Source organism: Entelurus aequoreus, linkage group LG18, assembly GCF_033978785.1.
Source record: "Entelurus aequoreus isolate RoL-2023_Sb linkage group LG18, RoL_Eaeq_v1.1, whole genome shotgun sequence".
NCBI classification, from domain to species: domain Eukaryota; kingdom Metazoa; phylum Chordata; class Actinopteri; order Syngnathiformes; family Syngnathidae; genus Entelurus; species Entelurus aequoreus.
The window spans coordinates 21,541,591-21,562,664 of record NC_084748.1 but is presented as its reverse complement, the minus strand read 5'-3'; the positions used below and the strand labels follow the sequence as shown (position 1 = coordinate 21,562,664).

The 21,074-nt window shown below is 40.9% G+C and overlaps 1 protein-coding gene across 4 annotated transcripts in view; it reads right to left on the bottom strand.

Moving 5' to 3' along the window:
* LOC133633931 (uncharacterized) overlaps window positions 1-21,074 on the bottom strand; it is an 88,816-nt gene that overhangs the window by 36,684 nt on the left and 31,058 nt on the right. For 3 of the 4 annotated variants that reach the window (XM_062026760.1, XM_062026758.1, XM_062026761.1), the window contains exon 4: window positions 10,700-10,801. The exons of the other annotated variant lie outside the window; for it this stretch is intronic. In XM_062026760.1, the coding sequence (XP_061882744.1) occupies window positions 10,700-10,801 (102 nt within the window). The remainder of the gene's footprint in view (window positions 1-10,699; window positions 10,802-21,074) is intronic. 4 annotated transcript variants of the gene reach the window in all.

Genomic DNA, 21,074 nt, shown 5'->3' with positions numbered 1-21,074 from the left:
ATAAACTTTATTTTTTTTTGCACAAAATAAAAAACTTAGAATTTCATGGCTGTAGTAGTTGGGAAAGGGCATGTTCACCACTGTGTTACATCACCTTTTCTTTTAACAACACTTAGTAAACGTTTGGGAACTGAGGAGACACATTTTTTAAGCTTTTCAGGTGGAATTCTTTTCCATTCTTGCTTGATGTACAGCTTAAGTTGTTCAACAGTCCGGGGGTCTCCGTTGTGGTATTTTAGGCTTCATAATGCGCCACACATTTTCAATGGGAGACAGGTCTGGACTACAGTCAGGCCAGTCTAGTACCCGCACTCTTTTACTATGAAGCCACGTTGATGTAACACATGGCTTGGCATTGTCTTGCTGAAATAAGCAGGGGCGTCCATGGTAACGTTGCTTGGATGGCAACATATGTTGCTCCAAAACCTGTATGTACCTTTCAGCATTAATGGCGCCTTCACAAATGTGTAAGTTACCCATGTGTTGGGCACTAATACATCCCCATACTATCGCATACCATTGCGCCTATAACAATCCAGATGGTTCTTCTCCTCTTTGGTCCGGAGGACACGACGTCCACAGTTTCCAAAAACAATGTGAAATGTGGACTCGTCAGACCACAGAACACTTTTCCACTTTGTATCAGTCCATCTCAGATGAGCTCAGGCCCAGCGAAGCCGACGGCGTTTCCGGGTGTTGTTGATAAACGGTTTTCGCCTTGCATAGGAGAGTTTTAACTTGCACTTACAGATGTAACTACCAACTGACAGTGGGTTTCTGAAGTGTTCCTGAGCCCATGTGGTGATATCCTTTACACACTGATGTCGCTTGTTGATGCAGTACAGCCTGAGGGATCGAAGGTCACGGGCTTAGCTGCTTACGTGCAGTGATTTCTCCAGATTCTCTGAACCCTTTGATATTACGGACCGTAATATCGTGAAATCCCTAAATTTCTTGCAATAGCTGGTTGAGAAAGGTTTTTCTTAAACTGTTCAACAATTTGCTAACGCATTTGTTGACAAAGTGGTGACCCTCGCCCCATCCTTGTTTGTGAATGACTGAGCATTTCATGGAATCTACTTTTATACCCAATAATGGCACCCACCTGTTCCCAATTTGCCTGTTCACCTGTGGATGTTCCAAATAAGTGTTTGATGAGCATTCCTCAACTTTATCAGTATTTATTGCCACCTTTCCAAACATCTTTGTCACGTGTTGCTGGCATCAATTTCTAAAGTTAATGGTTATTTGCAACAACAAAAAATGTTTATCAGTTTGAACATCAAATATGTTGTCTTTGTAGCATATTCAACTGAATATGGGTTGAAAATGATTTGCAAATCATTGTATTCCTTTTATATTTACATCTAACACAATTTCCCAACTCATATGGAAACGGGGTTTGTACATTGTGGTAGACTGTTTCATTTTTAGATCAAGCTGAGTATAAAAAATATGGAATCCCTGAATTTTAAGGATACATTTATGTAATCCCCTCTAAATTTTAATTTCCAAAGCTAAGACCTGCATCAGATTAAATCTGTTCATTTGTCCGCAATGAAAAATGTGTGTTCGAGAGCTGTTGCTTTAGGTGGATGTCATTTGAAAGAAAGAAGAGGATTATCAAACATCTTCAAGAAGGTGAAATGATCACGCAATGTTGCAAAATATGTTGAATGTTTAGAGTCAACTGTGTCTAAAGTACGAACACCATGGGAAGGTTGTAGACCAAGGAAAATACTGGTAGACCAAGGAAAACATCAAAGCGTCAAGACAGAAAACAAAGCAATATGTCTTGAAAACATAAAATGCACGGCAAAACGAATTAACAAATGGGCAGAAACTGTAATCACCGTCACTGATTTAAATACAGAAAAGCTAAACAAAAGCTGTCATTGACACCTAAACAAAAAAACAAGGTTCCAAAGGGCTAAAGACAAGCAATTGTGGACTATGGATGACTGGATGAAAGTCATTTTCAGTAATTAATCGCAAATCTATATTGGACAAGGTGATAATACTGGAACTTTTGTTTGATGCCGTTCCAATGAGATTTATGAAGACAACTGCCAGAAGAAGATGCACATGTCCAGACTCCGCAGTCATTAATTATATGGGGCTGCATGTCAGGTAATGGCACTGGGGACATGGCTGTCATTACATCTTCAATAAATGCACAACTTTACATTGACATTTGGACACGTCTATTATTCCAGCAATCAAAAGGATGTTTGGGGATTATGACATAATTGTTCAAGATAATTGCATCTTGCGATAGAACAACAACGGTGAAAACGTTCATTGAAGAACAATACATAGGGTTAATGTCATGGCCTGCAAATAGTCCGGATCACAATCCAATTGAAAATCTTTGATAGAAATTAAGGAAAATTGTCAATAACAAGACTCCCACCTGCAAATTTGATCTGACAACAGCAATCACAAAAAGATGGAGCAAGATTGAAGAAGAGGACTGTTTGTCACTCGTTAAGTCCATGCCTATTCAGACAGTTCTAAAATTTGTCTGACTGCAGCGAGCCACCTCACCGAGAGATCCAACCTGCTCCTTTATTTTAGGGCACTTATGTTCCAGTTTTGTACACATTTCCATTATTTTAGTAAATGCGATAATTTATTCAAGTGTTTCTTATTACAAATGCACTGTTGTTTTTTTTAAAGTTAAACACTTATTTATTGAAACTAAAATAAATGTAAAACTGCATCAATATATATATAAATTATAGATGCATCAATAATCAATTTTTAATCGAATCGTAGCTCTTGAATCGTAATCGAATCGAGAGGTGTCCAAAGATTCCCACCTCTAGTAAGGCTGCACAACATTTTCCAGTGCAGTAGAGCAGAAGTTGTCAAACTTTTTTCACCAAGAACCACCTCAGAAAAATTTGGCACTTCAAGTACCACCATAATGACCAACAGTAAAATACAGTAACATAGTAGACCTAAGTATTTATTAAAAAACAAGGCAGCGATTTTATCTAACAAGTAAATTCAATTTTTTTGCCACTGTAACATTGCACACAGTTTGAACAGTAACACTGTTTGAATATAGGAATATAAAACACCGTACTTTAATCAAGTGATTATTTATGGACCCCGCGTGATTTAAATGTACCGTAATTTCCGGACTATAAGCCGCTACTTTTCCCCCTCGTTCTGGTCCCTGCGGCTTATACAAGGGTGCGGCTTATTTACGGCCTGTTCTTCTCCGACACCGACAAAGAGGATTTCGGTGGTTTTAGTACGCAGTAGGAAGACGATGACACAATGATTAAAGACTGAGTTTTCATATACCGGTAGGCTGGTTATTTTGACAACGTACAGGCGAGCACTTTGTATTACTTTGCACCGTTGTATTATTTGTACTCTGCACGAATGCTGTTCGCCATGTCAAAGATGTGAAAGTTTGATTGAATGATTGAAAGATTTATTGTTAATAAATGGGACGCTTTGCGTTTCCAAACAGTCATCTCTGTCCCGACAATCCCCTCCGTGGTAGCAGGAACCCCTATATACTACGGTAATTACACATCAAAACCCTGCGGCTTATAGTCGGGTGCGGCTTATATATGGAGCAATCTGTATTTTCCCCTAAATTTAGTTGGTGCGGTTTATAGTCAGGTGCGGCTTATAGTCCGGAAATTACGGTAGATTAATTTTTCTGCTTTCTTTTGTATCTCTAGTTAACATTACATATATGTATTGTTGCATTTGAACAACTGTATTGTTGATAATAGAGCTAAATTATTGGTATTATTCATTATCAATAGCGCTATTTCTCATAGTCATTCACATTGACGTCCAAATGGGGTGAGTTTTCCTTGCCCTTATGTGGGCTCTGTACCGAGGTTGTCGTTGTGGCTTGTGCAGCCCTTTGAGACACTTGTGATTTAGGGCTATATAAATAAACTTTGATTGATTGACATCATATTTGCTGATGTTGTTGTTGTTGTTGTTGTGCTTGCCGTTGTTTTTGTCTCTCTGTCTTATCCCCCTCTTGTCCCCACAATTTCCCTCTCTGTCTTCCTTTTTTTCTCTTTCAATCCCCTCCTGCTCCCGCCCGGCAGCACCAAATGATAATACATTTAATAAAGTCAAATACAAGTAAGGCAACAAGAGAAGTATCCCACACTTCTCTCTTGTAAAGTAAATTTGTACAGCCGATATGGGCATCTACATCAACAATTATGATTTGCCTGAGAAGCTGGACACGACAAAAAAAAAAAAAAAAAAATGTAGATTCAAATCATTATAGGTCCTTTTAAAGTACCAGTATAATGTAAAAACGTGTTGCCTCTATATCGAAACTATTATCATATACAGTATATATAGGATTTATAACACAAAGACTTACAAAGTTTGTAAGTCTCTGTGGTCGGCCTTAAGCTCTGGAACACTCTGCCCCTCCATGTTCGAACTGCTCCCACAGTGGAGTGTTTTAAGTCTCGTCTTAAAGGCCTACTGAAATGATTTTTTTTAATTTAAACGGGGATAGCAGATCCATTCTATGTGTCATACTTGATCATTTTGCGATATTGCCATATTATTGCTGAAAGGATTTAGTAGAGAACATCGACGATAAAGTTCGCAACTTTTGGACGCTGATAAAAAAAGCCTTGCCTGTACCGGAAGTAGCGTGACGTCACCGGTTGAAAGGCTCCCCATTGTTTACAATGCAGCGAGAGCGATTCGGACCGAGAAAGCGACGATTACCCCATTAATTTGAGCCAGGATGAAAGATTTGTGGATGAGGAACGTGAGAGTGAAGGACTAGAGTGCAGTGCAGGACGTATCTTTTTTCGCTCTGACCATAACTTAGGTACAAGGGTTCATTGGATTCCACACTTTCTCCTTTTTCTATTGTGGATCACGGATTTGTATTTTAAACCACCTCGGATACTATATCCTCTTGAAAATGAGAGTCGAGAACGCGAAATGGACATTCACAGTGACTTATCTCCACGACAATACATCGGCGAAACACTTTAGCTACTGAGCTAACGTGATAGCATCGTGCTTAAATGCAGATAGAAACAAAATAAATAAACCCCTGACTGGAAGGATAGACAGAAAATCAACAATACTATTAAACCATGGACCTGTAAATACACGGTTAATGCTTTCCAGCTTGGCGAAGCTTAACAATGCTGTTGCTAATGACGCCATTGAAGCTAACTTAGCTACGGGACCTAGAGCTATGCTAAAAACATTAGCTATCCACCTACGCCAGCCAGCCCTCATCTGCTCATCAACACCCGTGCTCACCTGCGTTCCAGCGATCGACGGAGCGAAGAAGGACTTCCCCCTTAACCGATGCGATCGGCGGTCCGGAGACGGAGGAAGTCAAGGTGAGGTCGGCGGCTAACGCGTCTGCTATCCATCTCAAAGTCCTCCTGGTTGTGTTGCTGTAGTCCGCCGCTAATACACCGATCCCACCTACAACTTTCTTCTTTGCAGTCTTCATTGGTCATTAAACAAATTGCAAAAGATTCACCAACACAGATGTCCAGAATACTGTGGAATTTTGAGATGAAAACAGAGCTTTTTGTATTGGATTCAATGGGTCCGAATACTTCCGTTTCAACGATTGATGTCACGCGCATACGTCATCATACATAGACGTTTTCAACCGGAAGTTTAGCGGGAAATTTAAAATTGCACTTTATAAGTTAACCCGGCCGTATTGGCATGTGTTGCAATGTTAAGATTTCATCATTGATATATGAACTATCAGACTGCGTGGTCGGTAGTAGTGGGTTTCAGTAGGCCTTTAAGACTCACTTTTATTCTCTGGCTTTTAACACTACGTGAGTTGTGTGGTCCTCTGTTGTCCTCTGTATTTTTAAAATTTTTATTTTTATTTACTGTTTTAATTGGTTTTACCTTTTAAAATCGTTTTTAATCATTTATTTTATATTGTTTTTTATATTGGTTTTATATGTATTTATTTTTTGTGTTTTTATTCAGTCATTGGTGGAGCTAAGGATAATATTTGAATATTGTTTTTAATATTGTTGTGCAGCACTTTGGAAACATTTTGTTGTTTAAATGTGCTATAAAATAAAGTGGATTGTATTGGAAAGTTTGCAAGTAAATACATATAATCAAAATAGTATCAATCTCACAGAGATTTGGGAGCCATTTTGAGAGATAATGAGCAAGACAGTCACATGATTCGTGACGTAGAGGTCGGAATCACACATACTTACAACAATGCAAATCATGCAGACTGTGAGAGCCAACGATTACTTTGGGACAAATGATGATCCAAAACATTATATTTTTTTGCCTGAATATAACAAGGATGAGCTACAAGTTTTAAATCAATCAATCAATGTTTATTTATGTAGCCCTAAATCACAAGTGTCTCAAAGGGCTGCACAAGCCACAACGACATCCTCGGTACAGAGCCCACATACGGGCAAGGAAGGGTTTTAGAAGCTGTGTGCTAAACACATTCAGCTTTGGTGAAACACTAAGCATCATGTAGCAATATTGCTAAGTGCTTAAAAAGATACACACACTAAGAACATAATAAAATACAGTAATCACTTACTGTACAATGTCTGCTCTCACTGTGATGACGACAAATAGGAAGTCCATATCTTCCCGTTAGATTAATAATTAATCTTAATCCATAGAAAGGGTTGAAAGGAAAAGCTGTGGCAGCAGCAGGACATCGGCAGCTCAATGCTGCAGCACAAGTTTCTTCTTCACAGTTTTACGACAGTTGGCATCCATATACAGTATGTTGTATTACTGCCATTTTAAAAGGGGAACTGCACTTTTTGGGGGATTTTGCCTATCTTTCACAATCATTATGACGACAAATGGATAAAAATTTTTTTAAAAAAATTCTAAATAATAAATACAAGTAAATAAAAGTCCACTTACAGCGGAGAAAACGGGAGCTCCACTATTTTGCCCATAAAATCCAATAAATAACTATTCAAAAACCGCCAACAATACTCCACTTACATTTCGTGACTTGAATAATAACAAAGTATTAGTAATAATGTTATTATAAGTGCTAACGCAGACAATTTATTTATAGCGGCACCGTGATCACAAGCTTGTGTGCCTATGTTTACAGCATCGAGTGGTCTGCTGCTTTCTTGGTGCTTGTAAGTTTATTCTAGATCAGGGGTCAGGAACCTTTTTGGCTGAGAGAGCCATAAAAGCCAAATATTTTAAAATGTATTTCCGTGAGAGCCATATAATATTTTTTCAACACTAAATACAACTAAATGCGTGCATTTTTAAGTAAGACCAACATTTTTAGAGTTTAATAAGTCTCTTATTCTTTTCAATAACATTGTTATACTGAAGCTAACCAATAATAAATAAAATACTTCTTACCATTAATGCGACTTCTTGAACAGGTGGGGTAGAAAAAGGGATAGATGGATTAAAATGCATGAGAATGTTTTATATTTTGAACGTTATTTTTTTAACCCTGTGATTACCAGCGGAATTATTCATTACTTATCGCGTTAAGCAATGTCAGCTAAGATTGATCTGAGAGCCAGATTCAGTCATCAAAAGAGCCACATGTTCTCTACCCCTGTTCTAGATCATGAATCATGCACCTCACCTGCACAGAAGGAGTCTGAGTAGGTATTCAGACAAGCTGTTACACTTTGACAACCATTTAGGACCCGAAACTGGGGAGGATGACATGAAAATATGCTTGTTGCCCTGCACCCCACCCATTTTCTTCGCAAGGATTATGAGTCATTCTTCACCTAAATGGGAATATATGAACATCCCAGCATTCAGCATCCTATTGACAGCAGACATTGGACAGTAAGTGATGTTTTATTATGTTTGTTGGCTCTCAAAAAGTCTGCAGTGAGTAATAATCAGGATATGGTTTAATGGATACAATGAAACACAATTAGGCATATAAAGTCAACTTGTTTTTCCATTCTCCTGGTAGGTACTTTAAAGGGGTCATTTTATGTTTTTTTTTTTCTACATTTAAAACACTTCCTTGCGGTCTACATAACATGTAATGGTGGTTCTTTGGTCCAAATGTTGCATATATTTTGTTTTAAAGACCATATTCAAACCGTTTTCTGACGGTCTCTTCAGGATGCGCCATTTTGTGGGCGGTCTTATTTATGTGCCTTCACTCCGACTGCGTCGCCTCCCCGTCAGTTACGTTGTAAATTTTAGCACTTCCATATGAGTCTACTGACAGACAAGTTACAACTAAAGTATACGTTACGTTTTACAAGAAATGGCAACAGCGGAGCGCATGTGCATGTATGAGCCAGTCTGCCCCACAAAAAGAGGATATAGGAAAAAGAAGCTACTTTGTGACTTAGTGATTTCTTGGTATGGATGTTAGTGTTTTTTTTGTTTCATTTTATTTTTCCTCTGTACATATTAGTGCACACTGCGCAGTATGTAGTATTTGTTTTATTTGTTTTGTTTTTCATTACGTTTTACTTCTGTTACTACCGGTATATGTAAAAACCTACACTGCTACAACGGAATTTCCCTATTGTAGGACAAAAAAGGTCTATTCTATCCTATCCAACTTCGGGCTACAATGGCGAACTCATGCAAAGCTTTTTGGGTAAACCTTTAGATATCTGCTGACATCACATGTTGGAAAACTTCACAAAAACAACTCAGGGCAAATCCGAGACTGCTTGTTTGGAACAATTTTGGAAGAAAGCAATATACCGTATTTTCCGGACCATAGGGCGCACCGGATTTTAAGGCGCACTGCCGATAAATGGTCTATTTTTAAAAATATTTTTTCATATATTAGGCGCATTAAAGGAGTCATATTATTATAATTTTTTCTAAATTGAAAACACTTCCTTGTGGTCTATATAACATGTAATGATGGTTCTTTGGTCAAAATGTTTCATAGATTATGTTTTACAGATCATCTTCAAGCCGCTTTCTGACAGTCGCTTCCAGATGTGCCGTTTTGTGGGCGGTCTTATTTACGTGGCTCACCTTCGGCAGCGTCTTCTCCCCATCATCTTTGTTGTAGCGTTGTAGCGTGCAACGACGGGAGTGGAAGAAGTGTCAAAAGATGGAGCTAACTGTTTTAATGACATTCAGGACTTTACTTAAATCAATAACGGAGCAGCGTCTCCTCATCCGGAAACAACAACGCCGGAAATGTGTCCTGTGGAAAACCGTCCGACCGGAACTCTGTAATAAGTAAAATTCCTTGGGTGAATAATATAAACTCACTACACCGGAATGTTTTAGCGCTTTCACTGCGAGTTTACTGACAGATATAAGTAAGAACTTTACACTACTTTATATTAGAAATGGCAACAGCGGAGGATGAATGTCCCATAACAAGAAGATAGAGAAAAAGAAGAAGCTTATCGAATACGGTGTAGTCACGGACTACAAAGGCAGATGCGCGCAATTTTTCAGGATTTATGCAGATCCCAAATACAGATCAGCAGGTACCAGAAGGTAAGAAAAGTTGCTTTTGCATATTATTGCAAAACAAAACACCAGATAATATGTCTTACCTTATACACACACCATAATAATACTCGTATGTTGAAGCACATCAAGCGGTGCGGCTTCATAGCTTACCCCAAAGTCGTAATAAAACATTGTGATGGATTTTTGAGCGCCTTGTGTAATGTTCTATATTTTCAATGTACCATATTCATTGTTGGTGTTGTTTACTTAAATCATATTTCCATCATAGTGCAGTCTAAACGCATCTCTTATGTTTGACTGCCATCTACTGGTCACACTTATCATTACACCATGTACCAAATCAAATTGGTTCGAGGTCGGTAAGGAAAACCAGAATTAGTCCGTACATTAGGCGCACCGGGTTATAAGGCGCACTGTCGAGTTTTGAGAAAAAAAGGATTTTAAGTGCTCCTTATAGTCCGGAAAATACGGTAGTTTTATAAATATCTCCGCCATGCCTCCATTGTTTGATTTTAAAATTTGAGACTTATCCATCCATTCATTTTCTACCGCTTGTCCCGTTCGGGGTCGCGGGGCGTGCTGGAGCCTATCCCAGCTGCATTCGGGCGGAAGGTGACGTACACCTTGGACAAGTCGCCAACACAGACAACATTCACACACTAGGGCCAATTTAGTGTTGCCAATCAACCTATAATTTGAGACTTATGCAGGTCCTAAATACACAGAAACAGGTACCAACAGGTAAGGAAAGTTGGTTTTGCATAATAGGACCTCTTTAAAAGACAGACAAAGAAGATGATGAAAAAAAAAAGATGACAAATACCTTACATTTCAAGACAAACGGACAAACGAACAAACAAATTAGCCTTTGTGGATAGAGCTGGTTCTGCCGTGTATAATATGCAATAACAACATGTAATATGTAAATGAAACTGTCAAATGTGAAACGGCACTTCGACATGTTGCATTTAAGGTAGGAATTATTTGACTCCGTATTATTTGGCTTCAGTATAACACATTTATTATGAATAATAATTTTAGCCTCAATATTATACTCCTATTGTACTCTAAAATTATTTGGTTTTATTCAGTGTTAAAAGATATCATGTGGTCGTTAACGGAAACACTTTTGTAAAATATTTGGGTTTTATGGTTCTCTCAGCCATAAGGTTCCCGACACCTGGACTAAGCGCTGCAATTTTCATGAAGCGTTCAGTACCTCTAAATAAACATATTACTTGGTTCTTACCAGAGACAAGGATGCCAATGACAACATTGTCTGGTCTTCTTGCGTGGACACGACCTCCCATGATTGTCTTTTTGTCTTTCTCATGCTCCTCCTCAGCTTAACCTGCAGAGTAGAAAACAAAAGAGGAGTCCCGCAAATATTTAGACGTGCAACGCCTTACGTGTTTGTGAATTTCTCTTAACACAATTAATGTTACCATTTAGTTCATTTTTAACAGCTCATGTTCAAAGTGAGCTGGAGCTTATACCAACTAACTATGGTGAACTAAGTAAAGCGGTGGTGATCAATGTCTTGCCAAACGACAGAGGAGTGTCTCAAAGATGTGTTTTCTCAGCCCTTATGGAAGTGATAAAGGTCGGTTTCATACTTCTGGAGGTTTTTTGCACGCTATGGTAATGTTCACTCCCTGGGCTTGTGGTGGCAGATCTCTGCTCTTACTTGTGCGGCAAATACTTTTATCATCGCTTGTGTTTGACAAATGAATAAAGGCATGACACAAGAGACACTTCTTTCACTTTTAATGTGTGTTTCTATTCACTCAATGTAGTAAAAAAGTGACTAAAGTGCAATAAAGATAATTTCTGCTACTTCTTACTCTGACAAAAAACAGCCGTGTATGAGAAGGCTTTGAAGCGTGTTTTGCCACAGCTACACTTCCATTATAATTTATGAGCCAGAAGCACCAAATTCACATTTGTGACAGGCTTACACGATTAAAAAAAAAACATATGGAAACACTGTCATTTTTTTTTAACCCATCAGACGTTCTATTCAGCATTGCATCGATGAGTCTAGCCGAGGAAAAAGTGTTGTCAAGTATTCAGTACTGACAAAAGCAGGTATTCATGTATTTCTTGCATGTTGGTATCAATATTTTTGACCACCCTACAATGACATGGGCGTAGGAGCGGTGCGGCAAAATGCAGTTGAAATACGCTAAAAATGTGACATCTGGAGAAAGCTGCTGAATTTTCCAGGAAGTTCTCACACAGAATGTCCCTAACATCTGGGCATATACAACACATAACTACTGATTGGTACCGTATTAGGTACTTTTATAGGTTTTGACGGAATTATGTCGGTATATCGTGTACCGATTCACATAAAATTAAACAGTACCATATTATAATTCAATTTGTGTGACGTCACTTTTGCTTGCAGACTGTGCACCGACTGAAGCACTTGGCGGGCAAACAAGCGTGTTCGTAGTGGACTGCCTCTAACTAATGTTGCAAATTTCCATGCCAACAAAGCAAGTAAAGTGAAGTACAACTCCACTTTTTAAAATGTGCTAGCTCGATGCTAATTTACATGCGATGGGTCATCCCCAGACAGGTTTGCCAACAAGAGATGCCAATCCGATGCATCCTGCCACTTCTGTAGAGCTCTCAATTCCCTGCATCCTTCCTTAGTTCGTCCAAGAACATAGGTTGGTGTGGGACGTCCCCTTGGTCAGTGCAAGTCTGTTGGCTCCCAGAGCACTAGTTGGCTAGCAAGAAGTACTAGGTGTTTGTCGCAGTGACCTGCAAGTTTCTCCTCCTGAATGCCACCTTGTCACTCAGCCTTGGCAGACCCTAATACCGATGCTTGTTGGTAAAATGCTCATTCTGGTTGATATTTAGTACCACACGCAGCATTCTGGAATAGAATCCATCCAGGCACACATTGGGTATAGCAGAAAATGTTTCACAGACCGTTTCAAAGCTACTTCCTGACCGTCTCTAAAGGATGCGCCGTTTTGTTGGTGGTCTTAATTACTTGTCTCCACTTCGACTGTGTCTTCTCACCGCTTTTTTAGCGCTTCCAGACAAGCTGGCGACTTGTGCCGGGTGTACCCCGCCTTCCACCCAAATGCAGCTGGGATAGGTTTCAGCACCCCTGTTGCCCCGAAAGGGACAAGCGATATAAAATGGATGGATGGATGGACTAAACGCCACTTTGTATTAGAAACGGCAACAGCGGAGGATGCATGTGCATGTAAGAGCCAGTCTGCCCCATAACAAGATAGAGAGAAAAATTAAGAGCTTATTGACTCCAGCGTCAGACTACGGCAATGTTCTTCGGGTAAATTTCTACCATATATGGAGGTATCCACAGACGTCAGACATGTGCATGAATACAGGGTGTGTGTGATGCGTCAGTGAAGTAGTACTGTGTAGAAGTGCTTGAAGTTAACACATGTTGCTCCTGCTCGCGACTTTTATCTACTGCCGCCGACTAGCCCTCCACGTGGGGGGTGAACAGAGGAGCAGAGTGCTTAAATCACCTCTTGCCGGTGCACAGCCTCTACACCGCCAGGACTCCTGCCGTGCCTCCTCGTGGCCACACATGGATATGTGTCCCTGCGGACACTAAACCAAACTGTAGGGGATTGGGAAGCAGCAGTGGGCCCCAGAGGTGAGATGTACAAGCCCACTGGTGTGTGGATACTCGCTGGCGCCTTGCTAACCACTGTCTCAGCTATGAGTAAATAACATGGGCTCCTAGCCATGGCCGGCAACCCACCTAGGAGAAAGACACCCTGAACTAAAACCAGGACTGCGAGGTGTTGCGTTGCACAGTCCTTAATTAGCAAAGTAACGCCACCCATGGAGAACAAAGTTATCCCAAATCATCTCCCACTTCTAAAGACATGCACCTGGGGATAGGTTGATTGGCAACACTAAATTGGCCCTAGTGTGTGAATGTGAGTGTGAATGTTGTCTGTCTATCTGTGTTGGCCCTGCGATGAGGTGGCAACTTGTCCAGGGTGTACGCCGCCTTCCGCCCGATTATAGCTGAGATAGGCTCTAGCACCCCCCGCGACCCCGAAAGGGATAAGCGGTAGAAAATGGATGGATGGATATTCTTCCAGCGGCGGTAGTCCACAGGAACATCGCAGCGGATGGTGGTGTTGGTCCTCCAAAGTACTCATGCGCTGTCAGAGACTATTTATAATGGGAACCTTCAACACATGCACAGTGAGAGAATAATCTTGATTGGAAGTACTACCACACTGTGCCAAGGCAAGGGGAATGGAGATTCTGGAGATCCAGGATAAGACTGCACACCGATGACATTATCGTTTATCACAGAGTGGAGAGATGCACGTTCATTACTACATCTTCATGGCAAAACGAGGCTCAGGCTGCGATAGGGGGCGTAGGGCTATTGCTGGGTTCTTTAGCACAAAAGGCTCTTCGTCGAATTCACATCCTCATCACAGAGTTCTCAGACAACCCAGAAAAACTGTCATAATCATATACTCGCACCATCTAAGGTGGTGGAAAAGTTCTACGAAGACCTCACCGCAACGGACTGTGATGTCCCAGCGCAAAACTTCCTGAAAATCCTGGGCGACTTCAACGCAAGGATTGGACCAGAAGATGCTCCCTTTCCTTACCACGACTCTACCAACTGTGAACCATGAAAAGGGCGTTTCTCCCTGCCCCTTTCATGGAACACCAGCTTCTGGCAGATGGACCTTTCAAATCGAGCATCAGCTGTACAGCGTCAGCTAGACTACATCCTAGTGAGGCAAGAGTGGAGGAACTCCATCCTGCATGCTGAGCCATACAGCACTTTTAGCTCTGTGGGCTCTGATCACTACATAGTCTCCAAGAGGGTACCTACGACAAGATCAAGGGCGAGGAACTGATGGAGAAGGTGCAGAGAGTCCAGGCTGCGCACGGAGAAAAGCAGTATGGTAGGGGTGTAACGGTACGTGTATTTGTATTGAACCTTTTCCGTACGGGGCTTTCGGTTCGGTTCGGAGGTGTACCGAACGAGTACACATGCTAGCAGCGACCGGGCTAGGACAACATGTAAAAGCCAGAGCTGGAAGAACCTCCTGTCTCGTTAAGATCTCCCGTTTGGGAACACTTTGGCTGCGCGATACAACAATGTAAGACGGAGGTTTGTTCAGCAGCTGCTTCTGACAACACGTCAAACATGTGTTGCACTTTCCTGCTTTCGGCTCCCAGACTGTAGTCGAGGAGCGCAGGGGAGACACTCCTCCAGGGCCGATGTATTCTCGGGGGCAACACCCTTCACTCTACTCGGCAGTGGGTCTCCACAGCTCCGGACTCCAGGGTAAATGACGAGTCCGGCGATTAGTTGCAAATCGTGGCTTTATTGAGGTCTTGCACACAGCCAATCCAACAAAACCCTAGCCACTCCCCGCACTCACGCTACCGCTCCCTCACCTTGCTCGCCCACACACTCACCTCACATGCTGTCACATATTAAAGGGCCACACACACACATAAGCTACTCTCATAACACATGCTAACCCATTTGAAGCGTCACCACCGCATTCAAGCAGCCTCTCCTCGGCGAGTCAGGCAGGGCTAAAGCAATAACAAATGTTTTTATAGCAGCAGATATAAGTCCATATTGCATTAAACTAGATTTTGACCCACTTCTATGGTGGAAGAACAATGAGCCCATATATCCTCTTACTGCCAAGTTAGCCAGGCGGGGGGGGGGGGGGGGGGGGGGGGGGGGGAGAAAAGTTATTCTGAGGCTGAGTTGACTTGAAACTGTTTAATGTTGCACTTTTTATATGTAGAACAAAAGTTTTGTCATTTTATTTAATCTGAGCAACAACTTGAGGCAGTTTAATGTTGATTAACGTGGACTTAAACAAGTTGAAAAACTTATTGGGGTGTTACCATTTAGTGGTCAATTGTACGGAATATGTACTGTACTGTGAAAACTACTAATAAAAGTCTCAATCAATCAATCAAAAAAAGCACTTTATATGTAGAAAGGTTTTGTTAAGAAACCATTCTGAGCCTTATCTTATTTAGTTTTTATTTTATATATGTTGACCACATTAACCCTGGCAATGGACCCTGTGTGTTTATTATGTATGTTATGCCATTGTTTACTATTTTGGTAAATAAATAACCAAAAAATGTATATTTTGTTGTTTTCTTACTGTACCGAAAATTAACCGAACCGTGACCTCTAAACCGAGGTACGTACTGAACCGAAATGTTTGTGTACCGTTACACCCCTACAGTATGGAGAAGCATGGAAGGTCATCAATGAGATGACAGGACAGAAGAGGACAAAGAAAGGACAGGTTGAGTGTTAAGCACATTTAATAATATAAATAGCAAAGCCATGTTGAATATCTTACGCCAGGGGTCACCAACCTTTTTGGAACCAAGAGCTACTTCTTGGGTACTGATTAATGCGAAGGGCTACCTGAAGCTATGTGTCTGTCTTTAAAAGCATCAATTGTTCCAAAGATGTATTTAAACACTGAGTGGTACACAAGTGTCCTGTTGGACAAAAAACATGTACTGTATCAAAATAAATTGTATCCTTTTTTACAAGTGATCCCCTCCCATTTTTCTTATGTAGAGAGTCTGCTGGGAAACATGGCGGGGTTCATAAAGGAAACAATCCACTCATGGTGGTGTTTTCAATTTTATGTGCCAGAAAAAAGAGACAATATTTTGCAGCAGATAATATGGATGAACTCTAATATTGTAATAGATGGAAAGCCTTTCTTGGAAAAATATGTTTGAAAGAGGAATCATTTTTGTCAATGATATTATCAATGAGAATGGTAAAATTATGAAGTATGATGAATTTAGAACTATGTATGGTGATGCTTGCTCAAGCTTTTCATTTAATCAACTAACTGGAGTAATTGGGAAAAGATGGAAACAAATAATTAATTATGGAACTACTAAATTATTAGTTTGTAAACCTCTAATAAGAAATTCTAGTTGGCAAAAAGGAACTAAAATAAATAGAAAAATATATAATTTTTATTTAATAAAGAAATCTTTGAAGGCTGCCCCATACAACACATATGGAAAATGGGAGGACTTTTTTGACTGCCCGTTGCCATGGGATGCCATATTCAAACTAATCTATAAAACTACTATCGATGTGCAAAATCGTTATTTTCAAATTAAAATTATTTATAACTTCTTACCCACGGGGAAAATGTTAAAATTATGGAATATGATGATTGCCGATTTTGTTGTCAGGAGTCTGAATCCACCCTGCATTTGATTTGGTATTGTCATATTGTGTCTTCGTTTTGGGTGGAAGTTGAAAAAATGTGTTTAAGGATTGGTTTGTTTATGAAGCTTGATGTGGTTTCTGTTATTTTAGGAGAGTTCATTGACAATCATGATTTAGTCAATTTAATTATAGTACTCGGTAAAAGGTTTATTTTTAAAGCCAAAAACAGATATTCACTTAGTATTAATTTCTTTAAAACATTTATTCAGTATTTTTAACTTTAGAAAGTTTCATGGTTGAAAACGATAATGATGCCAAAAAACATAAAAAAAAGATGGAAAGTCCTCAAAGGCTTATTTTGAAAGTATAATTATGTTTATAGATTATATGCTATCTGTTGTTGTGTTCCCTAATTTGAGTGACCTGGACATAATCTGGACTGTACATAAATGCTTATTTTGAAAATGTAATTGTTTATAAATTATATGCAATCTGTTGTGTTCCCTAATTTTTTTCTGTGTACATGAATGAAAGAAAGTAAAACAATATAAAAATGATTACATAAAAAATAGTAATTAAATGAAAATGTTAGTGGACCAGCAGCACATACAATCATGTGTGCTTCAGGGACTGTGTCCCTTGCAGATGTGTTGTCTATGTTGTGGGAACCAGAATATTGGTAGCAGAAAGAAATAATCCCTTTTGTGTGAGTGGGTGTGGATGAGTGTGAATTGGGGGGGGGGGGGGGGGGGGGGGGGGGGGGGTTGATGCACTGATTGAAAGTGTATCTTGTGTTTTTTCTATGTTGATTTAAATTTAAAAAAAAAAAAAAAGATACGATTTTTAGAACAGGGCAGCGGGCGACTCATCTGGTCCTTACGGGCGACCTGGTGCCCGCGGGCACCGTGTTGGTGACCCCTGCCTTACGCAGTGACGTCATGTGCCTGCGTGCACTGAAATGGTATTGTGAGCATGCGCAGAATAAACGGTGCAGTAAGTTCGTGGACCAAAGTGCTAGCTAACCACATTGGTGACTGTTATAACGTTAGACTGCTGCAGAAATGAGTAACGCTACAGGTTATTGGCCCAGTCATTCAGGCCAAAGGTGGTTTAGACTTTTATTCAACGGTTACGAGAAAAATTATGAACTCTGGGAAACGAGGCTCCTCGCACACATGGAGTTACGTGGCCTCGGAGAAGTTATCCTGGAATACCCGCACATAGATGAGGAAGACTAAGAAGCTCTCGCGGAAGATGAGGCAAAGAACGGTGAGGCATATGCAGAGCTAGTGCAGTGTCTAGACAATAAGAGTTTGTTGTTGATAATGAGGGACGCGAAACGTGATGGAAGAGCAGCACTGGAGATTATTCGCGAGCATTACGCGGGAAAAGACAAAACCCCTCGTTGTGAGTTTGTATTGTGAACTTTCCTTGCTCCACAAGGCTAGCAATGAAACGGTCACTGACTATATTATTAGAGCAGAGACTATTTTCACGTCATTAAGAAGAGCAGATGAACAGATAAGTGATGGGTTTCAGATAGCCATAGTAGAAAAGGGGCTACCTGACTCATATAAGCCATTCTTCGTGCACATTACCCAGACAGATGACACTGTAACGTTTGGCGAGTTTAAAACGAAACTGCGAAGTTATGAGAGTATAGAAAAATATGGGAAGAACGACGTGAATGCAGAAGAAGATAATGTGATGAAGGCTAGCGGGGCAACGAGATCACATGGAAGAGGAAGAGGAAAGAAAATGCTGATGTCGAGTGTTACACATGTGGGAAAAAGGGACACATGGCCAGGACATGGCCAAGACATGCCCTGACGAATCCCAGGGGAGAAGAGAGTATCGAAAATGGGATACACCACATCGAGGAAGGGCACGCGGTTGAGGACGAGGCCGGGACCATATAAAGAAAGCTGATGTTTCTTCAAATTGAGTGACTGTCCTCCACAAAAAGGAAACAAGAAGGGTCTCATGGTCGACTGTGGCGCCACAACCCACCTGATCAACGATGCCACAAAGCTCAAGACAGTCGACGAGAGCTTCAGGCCTGAGGACCACATGATTGAGCTTGCCGATGGAACCAAGGTGAGCAGGATGGCGAAGATGAGGGGAGACGCCGAAGTCTACTTGCCGGTCACAGAGGGACGACGAGTCAAAATAAGGCTCAAACAAGCACTCTACATCCCATCGTTTCCACAAAACATATTTTCAGTGAAATCAGCGACAGCCAACGGAGCCGAGCTACGCTTCAAGGACGGTGATAACTGGCTGGTCCACAAGGATGGTACCAAGTTCAAAATGGATGTGTATGGTAGGCTGTATTACCTTATCCCAGTAGAAGATAATGTTGATGAAGTGTATGGGTGTCATGACATTCAAACGTGGCATAGGATAAATGGTCATTGTAACTTTGATGATAAGATTAGAAAAGGTGGTTGAAGGGATGTCGATTAAAGGGAAACATGACAAGTCCAATCAAAACTGTGAAATATGTACACAGGGAACAGACAGGCAGACGCTAAAGCTACAGCTGTACTAGAACTAGTACACACAGACTAATGCGGTCCTATAGAGCCAGCAGATAAAGATGGATACAGATATGCAATAACATTTACTGATGATTACAGCGGGATGATTTTTCTATACTTTATCAAAGCCAAGAGTGACAACAAAAGCTACACAGAAATTCATAGCAGATGTAGCTCCATATGGAAAGATAAAGTGCATAAGGTCTGATAACGGTACACAATTTACTGGGCAGGAGTTCCAGTCCTTACTTAGGAGTAACGGGGTAAGGCACGAGACGAGTGCACTTTACTCACCTCATCAGAATGGAACCGCCGAAAGAGGCTGGAGAACCTTATTTGGAATGGCACGACGCATGCTATTGGAGAGTAACCTCCCAAAGCAATTGTGGACATATGCTGTACAGACAGCAGCTCAAATCCGCAACAGGTGTCACAGTAAGCGTCTAGAGCAGACACCTTATCGTGTTTTCACAGAAAAAACACCTAACCTATCCAACATGGAGATATTTGGCTCTGAATGCTACGTATATAAGCAGGATAAGAAGAAGCTGGATTCTGTGTGTGAAAAGGGGGCCTTTGTAGGCTATGATAAGTATTGTCCAGCATATAACGTGTATTATCCTGACACCGGAAAAGTCCTAAAACATAGGCTGGTAAAATTAATCACCAAAGGTAGTGCAGACAGCCAGACTCAGACATATTGTGATATGGGGAATGATATTGAGAATAATGAAGATGCACAGCCAAATGTAGTCAAGCAGGGTCAGGGACAGCGTAATGAGAATAAAGAGTCTAGTGTTGAGGAGACTGCTGAGGCAAAGTACTCAGAGAGAACAGGGAGAATGGAGGTATCCTATAAGAGAGAAAAAGGCTCCAGAATACTTAAAAGAGTACCAGTGTAAAGCTGAGTGTAATATTGACGAAAGTGAGAATGTCGATTATTTCTACAGTGGCATATGATGTACCAAAAACATTTACAGAGGCTATGGACTCTAAGAAGTCAAAAATGTGGGTTGACGCAATGAAAGAGGAGATGAACTCTTTGACAGAGAACGAGACTTTCACTCTGACCCCACTGCCAAGAGGCAAACAAGCAGTGGGAAGTCGCTGGGTATATCAGTAAAAGAGAGCCCAGATGGATTAGAGACTTGTAAAGCAAGATATGTCGCAAAGGGTTATGGTCAAGTGGAAGGGATTGACTATAAAGAGACCTTTTCACCGACAGCCAACATGACCTCTGTCCGAGCATTGATGCAGGTGGCTGTGCAGGCGGACCTTACCCTACACCAAATGGATGTAAAGACTGCTTACCTACATGCTCCAATGGACTGTGAGGTATATATGGAACAACCGGAAGGTTTTGAGGTCAAGTCAAAAACAGGAGAACACACTTCCGGTTGGCGACAAGATGGAGTAGTCACACTTTTTCACGCTCCCGCAAATTTCATTCCTACCATTCTGTATAGCTCGACTGAATGCAGTAACTGCTACTAACGTTTTAATAGTACTAATACCTTTTCGCGCTGAATGAGAAAATGTCTAACAGATCCAAAAAGGAGGAGCAAAAGGAGGACGACTTGGCGGCAAGTACCATCATGGCTACGCTAACTACAATGCTAGCGGACCACAAGACTTCTCTCTCTTCGGAGTTTAACTCCGCCTTTTCCAAACTCAACAACACGCTGGATTGTATTCAGACGACACTTCTGGAAAACCTGAAGCGCCTCTCTCACTAGAACTGATTGCCGAAACGACCAGCCAGGAAACGCTGGCTATGAACACCAAGCTAACATTCGTAGCCGAGGAGAAAGCGAGGCTAAAAGCTAAGCTAATGGACTTCGAGAGCAGAAGTCGTCGGAACAACATAA